The sequence below is a fragment of the Micromesistius poutassou genome (genome assembly GCF_964030765.1).
Source record: "Micromesistius poutassou genome assembly, chromosome: 4".
Classification (NCBI taxonomy): domain Eukaryota; kingdom Metazoa; phylum Chordata; class Actinopteri; order Gadiformes; family Gadidae; genus Micromesistius; species Micromesistius poutassou.
Window position 1 is genome coordinate 7,390,559 of NC_140274.1, and position 12,441 is coordinate 7,402,999.

At 45.5% G+C, this 12,441-nt stretch overlaps 1 protein-coding gene across 6 annotated transcripts in view; it reads left to right on the plus strand.

Moving 5' to 3' along the window:
* The window catches only part of mark4b (MAP/microtubule affinity-regulating kinase 4b), a 44,252-nt gene that overhangs the window by 20,620 nt on the left and 11,191 nt on the right, over positions 1–12,441 (plus strand). For all 6 annotated transcript variants that reach the window (XM_084467155.1, XM_084467159.1, XM_084467154.1 and 3 more), the window contains 10 exons: positions 462–515; positions 8,148–8,196; positions 8,404–8,469; positions 8,680–8,750; positions 8,954–9,010; positions 9,455–9,691; positions 10,581–10,700; positions 11,065–11,164; positions 11,580–11,689; positions 12,054–12,243. In XM_084467155.1, the coding sequence (XP_084323281.1) occupies positions 462–515; positions 8,148–8,196; positions 8,404–8,469; positions 8,680–8,750; positions 8,954–9,010; positions 9,455–9,691; positions 10,581–10,700; positions 11,065–11,164; positions 11,580–11,689; positions 12,054–12,243 (1,054 nt within the window). The remainder of the gene's footprint in view (positions 1–461; positions 516–8,147; positions 8,197–8,403; positions 8,470–8,679; positions 8,751–8,953; positions 9,011–9,454; positions 9,692–10,580; positions 10,701–11,064; positions 11,165–11,579; positions 11,690–12,053; positions 12,244–12,441) is intronic.

Consider the following 12,441-nt stretch of genomic DNA (forward strand, 5'->3'; position numbering starts at 1 on the left):
TGGTTTAGGTCATGGAAACGCATGAAGTTCATCGTACTGAAATGAGGTGCTGGTAATCGACAGCGACCGTGACACTTACATCGGCCGGTGGTGCTCCTAGGGGTGCCACATAGCAGTTAGCTGGCAGGCGTCTGCACATGAGGCTCCAGTGATTGGTTGATTGCTATGATTTGCTGTTGATTGACATGTTGGAAATGCCTTCTTTTTATTGTGAAGGAAAAAGAATTAGGCAAATAGTTTCTATGAGAGGTTAAGCCTGTTATTTTAGGGAAGTATTATTATTCAAATTAAAAAGGGATTGCATGAAGTGCTCTTATTGTGAAAGGAGTTGTTGACTTTGGTAAAACGTGCCTGCAGTGTGGTAGGAGCAAGGCCAATCCACACTGTAGTGTTTTATATAAAGGTTGAGTTCCCCTTGTTAACCTCTTTTTCTCCTGTCTCATCATGTCTTCCCCTTTCAGGTCGCAATAAAGATCATCGATAAAACCCAGCTCAACCCGACCAGCCTACAGAAGGTGAGTGTTTAAAATGCACCAAACAAGGGTGTGTTGTGTACACCTTCTTGTATGCAGGCATATACATGTTACTACTGGGATTGTTGTTGGAACTGCTTTGACTGCATTGCCCAGTAATGACTGCCCATTCTTGCCTAATTGATTTCCCTAGTCAATTTATTTCTTAACAGGAAGTCAGTCAGATGGAGTTTGCATCACTTGTGCAAACTTGCATCACATTGTGTGTGTGTGTGTGTGTGTGTGTGTGTGTGTGTGTGTGTGTGTGTGTGTGTGTGTGTGTGTGTGTGTGTGTGTGTGTGTGTGTGTGTGTGTGTGTGTGTGTGTGTGTGTGTGTGTGTGTGTTTGCATCTCAGTAAGTGAATGTTCAGTAATCTCACGGTTGGTAGAATAATGTTCCTTTGTTCAACAGAGTGCGCTAACCAAAGTCTGGCCTTGCGGTGTGTGTCCGCTTTATCAGTAACTCTCGCAAGCACACACACACATCACTGAGCTCACACACATACTATCTAAAAGTCACTTGCAAGCGTCATGGATTGCACACACACTAACTCGCACAATAAAATCACTCGCACCTGTACTAGTTTTAACACACACAAACAGGAACACACACACACACACACACACACACACACACACACACACACACACACACACACACACACACACACACACACACACTATAAGAGTCACCCAGTGCTAGTGTGTGCGCTATTGATATCTGGAGCCTGTTGGCTGGCACAAAGGTGTTAGGTCATAGCTGTATTGATGACACAGGGGAAACTATTGACAGTCTGGCTAATCAGTGTGGAGGTTGGGCCGTCTGGCCCAAATACACAAAGCCGCAGCCCAAACATACTCACTGACCATGTGCACTGTTCCTTCCCTTTATATAATGAACGCTAGCTAGCGTTTTTATCCAACATGTCCGCTAGGGGAAGATTGAGTTGCATACACTGAACATTAGACCTTAGTTATAGACAGGGCAATCTACAACCAACTGACACAAATGGTCAACAAAACAAAGATTGCAAACAAGGAATTCAAATTGAAACTGATTGCACTTAAGACACTCTATCAATGGACATGATAGCCCCACAAGAACACAGAACACAGAGCACACCTCTTCTGCATTATGAACATATTCCCCCAATGACCCAGAGTAACCTTCAGTGCCTTGCACAGGGGCTCCTCAGCTGCAGCATGTGAAGGTGAATGTGATGCATTATATTTCCCTCCCCATGGGCCAGGTAATCTAACCGGCGGCTAGTAGACTGAGACGTTTCTATGTGTTTGTGTTTATGCTTGTCCTTGGATGTTTTTTCATAGGTGTGTGGGTCTGCTGCATATATGTGTGTGTGTGTGTGTGTGTATGTGTGTCTATGTGCCGGTGAATGCTGAAGCACCAGCCCATGCAGTGTTGCAGCGCAGTGTGGTCGTCTTGTTGGTCAGCATTTGGGTGGTCGGACGTGTCTAGTCAGCACTTTCTCAGTCAGAACAGGACATACTGCCAGGGACTCTTACTCTCTCTCTCTCTCTGGCTCTCTCACTCTCTCGCTCTATCTCGGGCTCACTCAAACTCTCTTTGTCCATCTTTCTCTCTCTCTTTTACTCACTCACTCGTTCAATCTCACTTACTTTATCCTTCCCTCTGTCTCTATCCATCCCTATCCCTGTTTTGTTGTCTTCCTCATTTGCGTAACAGGGCTCATTGATGACGATCACATGTAGTCAATGTTTGACGTTCCAACACAGATCCAGCCGTTCCAACCTGATAATCAGATCAATCCAACCCAGGACAGAGGTTTATCAGCGGCTGACACGCTGTTGTGTGAAGCCCTCCGCTACAGAGTTTGTAACTCGCTCGGAGCAGACTTAGACTCCATGACTTTGTGTGTGTCTTTGGGCATACACGTGATGAGTGTTAGTTTTTGTGTAACTTTTTTAGCTGCTTACATATACATTTCTCCTTGTGTGTGCAGGGGTGAAATGAGTATATAGTGTCCGTTGTGAGGGCTCCTCGCCTTCTAGCTGAATTCCAGACGGGCAAACAAAAAGGACAGATGAATGTGAGGACCTTGACTCTATACAGCACAGACCTTGGAAAGACCTTAGAAGGTGTGTGTGTGTGTGTGTGTGTGTGTGTGTGTGTGTGTGTGTGTGTGTGTGTGTGTGTGTGTGTGTGTGTGTGTGTGTGTGTGTGTGTGTGTGTGTGTGTGTGTGTGTGTGTGTGTGTGTGTACGTCATCCCATTGTGCACACAGCTTTTGTGTCTACCACAATGTTACATTGTGTGCATACGTTTCCTATTCTTTGTTCAATAGGTGCAGTTGTTATTTTGTGAGTGTGCAAAGAGATAATTCCATGCACTTACTCACACAATACAGGCCTTAACTGCTCAGATCACATTTGCATCAATTCGACCTTTAGCCTGCCTGTGTTGATCAGATTTGTGTCAGACTTTCACATGGCTATCGGATAGACGTCAGACCTAAAATGACATCACAAATCGATGTGTTGTGTGCTGTTCCCAATTTAGCAAATCAGATATCGGTCCCGTATAGCTCAGAGAGGAAAGACGAACCTCATATGGGCCACTTCCGTCAGCAAATGTAAACTTGTATCTGTTGCATAAGATCATTCACACAGATCTTTTGTTTCACCAAGCAGACTCAGGGCTTTCCCACCGTGTGCACGGTCTGATGAATGTACGGCTCATCCTCACGATGATCCTGATATTGACCGGAGAGACCCACATCAAGGCCATTATATAAGTTGTTTATCTACTGAAGCTTTGTGTATGTTCTCCTAAGGGAAAATATAAGCACAACACTTCACTGTGTCTTCATTGTGGAGACTCTTGTGCAACACTTTTGAAACGCAAGACATCATAAAACACTGCAGTGCAAGCTAATAAAACACAAGTACATTTTGAACTGGTGTTTTCACAAAAGGTATTGCAATGGCTGGAAGTTATTGAAATGTTTGTATATTTCATCCGATTATTTCTGTCATTTAGTTTGTACACTGAAGGGTTTCCAGGTATGACTGTGAAGGTTCATGTGCTCCTAATGGTCTCGGATGGCTCTCTGAAGAGCGGTTTACGGGCTCTATAAACAGATCCCACTGGCAGAGCTGCTGACTCAAGCAGCTCGTGTCGTTTACAAGTGACTGACCCGGACAGAGCAGACGTCAACAGCCTCTGCATGTCACTGTCTCTGATCCACCCTGCAGACTGTCCTGCATGCTGTTTTGTTACAGGCTTCCTTCCTCGGGAGTTGTTTTTTATTACTGATTTATTAAGGTTTATTCAGTGTAGCAGTTTGTTAATTACTAAGTCATAAGGACTGTAGAGTATTGATTATCAGTGTCAAGTCCATACACTTGCATACCATGCGATATACAATTAACATTGCAGTGCAAATCAATGAAGTGGTTCTCAGTCAGGCCGTTTAAGGGTGTGATTATTAATTGTTATTGTATGAATGGAACATATGGTAAATGTAGCATATATATATACTCTCTGTACCATTCATACAATAATAATTAATAATCACACCATTAAACGGCGTGACTGAGAACCGTTTTATTGATTTACACTGCAATGGTAATTGTATATAGCATGGTGTGTGGACTTGACACTGATAATTATTTCACAATTATGTTGTGAAATACATTTGGCAGGGTTACATTTTTCCCTACATGTTATTGATGCGGCCTGGTGTGTGGGCGCAGATCTGGTCGTGTCTGGCCCGATACAGCGAGCGCCCGGGGAGGCGCCGTAGCTCTCGGCTGGAGGGCCAGACAGAACAGACGAGAGGCTGGCCTCTGACCGCCCTGCTGGGCCTGAAGGCACTCTGCACGCAGGCCACTGCCGGGCCAGTGGGCAGGCCGCCCACCTTAATGCCTCTTACTGTCCACGCAAAATGGAGTCTGATCGCCCTGATTTTCCGATTCTTCGTTGCAAATGATGTCTGTTGTAAATTGTAATATCATTGGGCGGTGTGTGTGTGTGTGTGTGTGTGTGTGTGTGTGTGTGTGTGTGTGTGTGTGTGTGTGTGTGTGTGTGTGTGTGTGTGTGTTGGGACACTCCCAGGATTAACGGGTCAGGGGTCCCAGACTGGCCAGCCCAGACCCTTGTGACCAACACACAGGCCAACTGATGGGGAGGGTCAGTCCGTCTGTCTGTCCTTCTGCTCGGTTCATTTCTAAATCGTGTGTTTCAGGTCATATTTAGAAGAAACATTCGCTGAGAACAGGGATCACACATGAACTTTTTGACAGAAGGTTGTCTTTTTACATGTCAAAGTGGAAAAATCGACTATCGACTTTTCTTTATATGTAAGCTAGACCTTTTAAGCTAACCTTTTATTTACCCACCTAATGATGAAATCAAATATTATGTATATTATATAAGTATCACTGCCACTTTAAGGAGTAGTTGCTTCAAATCAGACCCTTGGTGTACAAAAAGGACTCTACGTCATCCACTCATGACCCAACGTTTGTTAACAGAGCTATGAGTGTGTACATGGCCTGTGTGTGTGTGAGGCGGTGCGTACAATCGGTACGTGATCTTTTGATGACCTGATTGTTTACCGTACGGAAACAATAAGGAAGTTATTTTCTCACAGTAAATCAATAGCGGCCATTCCTTCATGACATAACCGAGCCTGAGGTCTTCTCAGGCTCTGTACGTATGCGTGCTTGTGTGTGCGTGTGTCTTGTGTGTCTGTGTATGTGTGTCTGTATGTGTGCATACGTGCTTTTGTGTATACAGGAATCAATGTATACAGGAATGTATACACCGCCTCTTATGTCCCAAAGAGGCGGTGAACGGCAGGAATCTGTGTGATGTCTCTGAAAACACACACGCACGCACAAACGCACACACTGTGTCTTTCAGACACAAACTGCCCTTGGCGTGTGGGTCTGAAAGACATGTGAGGATACAACCAACTGCTAAATAGCTGACATAAAGTGGGGGGGGCTTAATTTTTATTTGCATCTAACCTGTTCAGCGGGGTCGGTTGCATGTAAGGCAGCTAAATGGTGAGTGTGTGTGTGTGTGTGTGTGTGTGTGTGTATGTGTGTGTGTGTGTGTGTGTGTGTGTGTGTGTGTGTGTGTGTGTGTGTGTGTGTGTGTGTGTGTGTGTGTGTGTGTGTGTGTGTGTGTGTGTGTGTGTGTGTGTGTTTCAATCGTATGTCTTCCTCTGTCACATAAAGTACAGATGAAATGCAAACACATAAATCACTTTAATGATCTCTGCCTCTCTCACTTTATCCTATATCTCTCTATCCCTCTCTGGCTTCTTACTGGATCCATCTCTTCCACATGGACTGCCCACATAGAGTTACACAGACCCACATAGAGTTACACAGGCCCACATAGAGTTACACAGGCCCACATAGAGTTACACTGACCCACACAGCGTTACACTGACCCACATAGAGTTACACAGACCCACATGGAGTTACAGACCCACATAGAGTTACACTGACCTATGTGAAGTTACACAGACCCACATAGAGTTACACAGACCCACAGACCCACATGGAGTTACACAGACCCACATGAAGTTACAGACCCACATAGAGTTACAGACCCACAGACCCACATGGAGTTACACAGACCCACATGAAGTTACAGACCCACATAGAGTTACAGACCCACAGACCCACATGAAGTTACACAGACCAACATGGATTTTCACAGACGCACATGGAGTAACACAGACCCTCATAGAGTTACACAGACACACATAGTTACACAGACCCACATAGAGTTACAGACTCATATAGAGTTACACAGACCCCCATAGTGTTACACAGACCCACATGGAGTTACACAAACCCACTTAGTTACACAGACCCACATAGAGTTACAGACTCATATAGAGTTACACAGACCCACATAGTTACAGACCCACATAGAGTTACACAGACCCACATGGAGTTACACAGACCCACATAGAGTTACACAGACCCACATGGAGTTACACAGACCCACATGGAGTTACACTGACCCACATGGAGTTACACTGACCCACATAGAGTTACACAGACCCACATATGTATGTTCCGTTTGAATGGTTCCATGAGCTACACATATGATGTTTGTCAATTTAAAAGATACTTTCACAAATCAAAAAAGAGAACTGTATAAGTACAAGACTGTGAAAACAAGTAATTGTAACCGCTTTCATATTCAAACGGGATCTAAAAAATGCTTTGTCCCTCTTCTGTTCATATTTTTTCCAAAATAAGCTGTGATGGGGGAGAGCGAAGGGGAGGGACTTAGGCTCTCTATACCCTGGGTGGATGGAGGGACGATGGATGCAGAGAGAGAGAGGGGGGGAAGCATGTCTCTGTAACCAGGGGTCTAGGCGAAGAATGAACCTTCTCCCTCACATCAGTACATTCCTGCTCCTTTCAATACGTCCCCCACTCTCCCAACCCCCGCCTTTAAGAGAGAGCTAGATTTATTTCCAATGCTCCTGTAACCATGCAGGTTTCACAGAGAGAATGGTCAGTTAGTCATTCTCTCTCGCTACCTCTCTATCTTTCTTCAAATAGGTTGAAGGATCGTTAAAAATGTTGAATCATTTCAAATAATGGTAGTAATAGGAGTAATGGTAGTCAAAGTATCCGTGTTTATTTCAATAAAATGTATTATTAATTGTACTATTCAGTCAACACTCCCCAAGCACCAAAATAGAAGTTTGTTATCTTTTTGCTCCCCTGGTCTTTCGGTTGTAGGTGATTTTGTCATATATCTCTCTGCCGTTCTGAAGGCCCAGACAGAGCAAGGTGTTTCATTAATGTGACGGATCTGGTATCTGCCCTAGTGTTCCAACACCAGCCTTTGTGCCAGAGGGATGACCCTCTTGTGTGCTACATCTGCACTCACCCCTCCATCTGTGGGATCTGTTGAATAGACTTCCTAAAGCACATCAGTGTAATTAGAGCAACAGGCCAGCAGTAGACAGCGCTCTCTGGGTCTCTGATGGATGTGGGGGGGTCCTAGACGATGAGGGTACCCAGGGGAGGAGGCCCATTGTCAGCCAGTGTCTAGTCAGACACTCCCCCGGGTAGCCTCTGCTCTGCTCTTCTCCCGGTGTCGAAGAGCTTTCTATTTTTCACAGCACTATAGAGCAAAAAGATGCTACAAACCGTTACATTTTCTGTGCACTAGTCTTTATTTTTCTTGACTGAATGCATTTACTCTGTGTGTAATATGTGTGTGTTACTTGTGAAACACGCTGTGTGCACATATGTATACATGAGTAGCTCTTGGGTGTGTGTGTGGAAGGTTAGATGGACTCTTTGTGAATGGAGTTTGTTGAACCCCATATGACCTTTGAAGAAATAAGCGTAGAATATTGACTTAAAACAATGTGAAGCAGTCGTATGGTCGTATTGTATGTTATGATGTGTGTTGAAGTGACCCCTTCTGTTATAATCTTCTATAGTTTTTATTTTGGTTGTAACATGTAAGTAAGGTAACGTTAAATGGTTAAACTATGAAAAGATGATGTATCAGACTCTTTCAGGATACTACTTCTATACTATCACTATCACCACTAATACTGACGTAAACTACTAATACTGATGTCCTTTGCTTTGTTTTGTCCAGCTGTTTCGAGAGGTACGCATCATGAAAACACTCAACCACCCCAACATAGGTGAGCTATTGTGTGTGTGGGTTTGCAGTGGCATGTGTGCGCGTACGTTTGTGTGTCTACCTCCATGCCAAGACGCTATGTCTTCCTCTGACAGCTACAGTACAAATAAAATACACTCAGATAAATCACTTTTTAACGATTTCTTCCGTATTTCTATATCCACACCTCCCGTTCTTTTTGTAACACCTCTGTCTCTCTGCGTTGCAGTTCAACTGTTTGAGGTGATTGAGACAGAGAAGACTCTGTACCTCATAATGGAGTACGCCAGTGGAGGTAAGAGACGGCACCAAATTGATCTCAATTATAAGTCATTTATTTATAGATATGTCAGCCCTACTGATACATGGCCTTTGTCAAGGGCAACCGTAAAGCCGTTGCAGTTGTTCTACCAAACAATATCATTTTCCACCCAGACGACGGGTGTGCACGGAGCAGCGTTGGCGGTGCACACTGACAGCTGTGTGCACCTTGTTTGTGTTTCAGGCGAGGTGTTTGACTACCTCGTGTCTCACGGAAGGATGAAGGAAAAGGAGGCCAGAGCCAAGTTCAGACAAGTAAGTCCTTCATAGAACATGTTGCTCTGTCTGTCGGCCCTTCTGTCTGTCTGTCTGGCGTGTCAAGGCATCCATCATGTGACACCCTCTCTCTCTCGCTCTCTCTCTCCTGCGCTCTCTCTCTTGCATGCTCTCGCTCTCTCGAGCTCTCTCTCTCTCATGTCCATCATGTTAAACCCTCTCTCTCTCTCTCCTTCCCTCAGATTGTGTCGGCTGTCCACTACTGCCATCAGAAGAACATCGTCCACAGAGACCTGAAGGTGATTGGCAGGTTCTGGTTTCAGTCACTGAAACAATGATACCACACTCTCAGTCTGAATTTGATATGTGGTTCATTTTAGTTCTTATATAAATATATATTTTGGAACAGAATTATTGATCTTTGTGTTTGTCCCCATGCAGATGAGAACCTCCTCTTTATTCATGTTTACACAGTAGAGACATGTACATATAGTAGAGATATCTATACATAGTAGACAAGTTGACCCCGAGAACCTACTGTTTATACATGTGTATATATCGTAGAGATATCTATATGTAGTAGACGTGTTGACCACCTCCTCTTTATACATGTGTATGTATCGTAGAGATATCTATATGTAGTAGACGTGTTGACCACCTCCTCTTTATACATGTGTATGTATCGTAGAGATATCTATATGTAGTAGACGTGTTGACCACCTCTCCTTGTGGCCCCCATGCAGGCCGAGAACCTCCTCCTGGACGCCGACTCCAACATCAAGATCGCCGACTTCGGCTTCAGCAACGAGTTCACGATGGGCAGCAAGCTGGACACGTTCTGCGGCTCCCCGCCCTACGCCGCCCCCGAGCTCTTCCAGGGCAAGAAGTACGACGGGCCCGAGGTGGACATCTGGAGCCTGGGGGTCATCCTGTACACGCTGGTCAGCGGCTCGCTGCCCTTCGACGGGCAGAACCTCAAGGTGGGCCTGGCGGGGACGTCGTTAGTGTTGCGTTATGGAGCCGACCCTTTATCTAAAGAGACCTGCAGGGGCCTCAGATGCAGGTGGTTCAGGAGCGGCTTAGGGCTCATGGATGTGTGGTTGCCAGTAGTTCACCCCTAGTTGAATGGGAAAATAATCCCACATGAAATGATGCGTCCCAACCTTTTTTTGCGTCGGCATCGTCACGCATTTTAACATCGGACTATCGTCACTGGAAGTGACGAACGCAATTGGCAAACGGGCCAATCGAGATGTGAACCTGGGGTGATTGACAGTTGCGCTTCCCTATTAAGCCCTTCACTTTGATGTGTCCTCACCCTCATGCCTCCACCCCTCCGCCACTGCCATGACGTTCGCACAACCTACCACTCATTACAGGGTTTTTTGGGGTCGGCATCTCTTGTTTTATTAACACAACGATAATCTCCAAACAGAAATATAAGCATTTCATTCCTCTGGAGGGTTATCTTTAGAAATGTCTCTTGAAAAAAACTGCTCGTCATCTGTATTGTAGGTACCAATGTTGACTTAGTTTAACGGATGTGTATGACAACTGTGGCCGAACAAAGAGTGACGAGAAAACATAATTTCTGCCATTAAACTTGTGTTTATTTAATACAATTAAATATACTCTATTCAAACTGGCTCTTCCTCCGCCATCATCAACGAGGATCATCCAGTGAGCCTATAACTGTTTTTTTTAAATGCCTTATTATATATTTGTTTGTTTCCCTGCCAATGAGAGCACTCTGAGTAGCCGTTGCGTGTGAAGGGTGCATTATGCTGTACATATCCTGGCCTCGCCTTTGGACCTGGTCTGGTCTGTTGTTTCACTGGCCTGGTCTGTTCTTCCTGTCTGGGGTCTTAGGAGCTGAGGGAGCGGGTCTTGCGGGGGAAGTACCGCGTCCCCTTCTACATGTCCACCGACTGCGAGGGAATCCTGCGCCGTTTCCTGGTACTCAACCCCACCAAACGCTGCACCCTAGAGGTGAGGAGGACACACTGCGGTTGCACAAAGAATTCAATTTTTAGAAACTTTGTGTTGGTCATTTTCTTCGCCGTTTTGCAGCCCGTTTTAACCTAGGTAATACCCTGTATTTGTTAAAGGGCCTAAAGTGTTTAATCCATGATTCTACTTTTAATGATTTTGCTTATTATCATCTCTCTCTCTCTCTCTCTCTCTCTCTCTCTCTCTCTCTCTCTCTCTCTCTCTCTCTCTCTCTCTCTCTCTCTCTCTCTCTCTCTCTCTCTCTCTCTCTCTCTCTCTCTCCATCACTCCCTCCCGCCATCTCTTTCTCTCTATCTCTCTATCTTTCTCCTTTTGTCTCTCCCTCTCTCATTGCTCTCTCCAGCAAATCATGAAGGACAAGTGGATGAATGTGGGCTATGAGGGCGACGACCTGTTACCTCACATAGAGCCCATTGAGGACTACAACATCACCAGTCGCATCGGTGGGTCAGGGAAAGACACAGCAATGCAATACAAAGCCCAGCATGCAAAGCGACAGCTCCTTTCTCAGCCTTTTGTTCATGCAAATGATTACAATGGATTTGTAAGTGTTAAAATTGCAATCAAATACCAACCCAGTACGAGATCCATTGAGAAACTAGTTTCTGTATATCTCTAAACTATGGAATTTCTCTTCACATCTAAAATGTTCTTTGCTGGTCTTTTTTTGATCATTTTCTTTGTTTACTCATTGTGCGTACATTACAATATGGACAAACAAATAATTAAATTGATAAAAGCCCTAGTCTGATTCCGTTTTGGTATCCAGATTCCAGTTTGAAACTGGATTGTGTGACATAACATGACACCGGCGAGCGTTGAGCATAACGTCCCGACCTGTTTTCCTGTGGGGTGCAGAGGTGATGGTGGGCATGGGCTACTCCCGGGACGAGATCAAAGACGCCCTGACCACCCAGAAGTACAACGAGGTCACCGCCACCTACCTGCTGCTGGGCCGCAAGTCTGAGGTAAGGGGCCCCGGGGGAACCAAGGCGGCCCTGTTTGGGTTAGCAGCCCTCCAGGTTGGTGCCAGGGCGAGCACAGGCATGCAGAGAACAGTGTGGTGGAGTCAGGTCAGGTTGAGTTTCCTCCGGCTCAAAGTGCCAGGTTGAATCCCCCTGCATGGGGTTTTGAAACCAGAAAAGTATTTCATATGCAAAATTATATTTGTATCTTTATGTTTTAGTATTGGACACCAACACTTGTATTCATGTTTTGTCATTTAACGGATGAACTAAGCTGTTAAATCTGCTTCTTTATGGTTTTCCCTCTCTCTCTCTCTCTCTCTCTCTCTCGCTCTCGCTCTCGCTCTCGCCCTCGCCCTCTCTCTAGTCTGAGGGGGGTGATTCTCGCTCTGCCAGCTGTCTCAGTCTGTCCCGGGTGCGTCCCGGCAGCACCATCACCAACGGGACCAGCAAGCACTCCTCCTCTTCTTCGTCGACGGGACCGGCCTCTTCCTCGGCCCATAAGGCCCAGCGCAGCGCCTCCACCTACCAGAGGCAGAGACGCCACTCCGACTTCTGTAGGACTCACACACACACACGCCCACACACACACACGCCCACACACACAAGCACGCACTCACTCACTCACTCAAACACTCTCTCTCTCTCACACTCACACGTACACATACACACACACGCACACACATAGTAACTGTTAAACACTCTCACTTCTACTCACCCGCATGCAGACACACACACACACACACACACACACA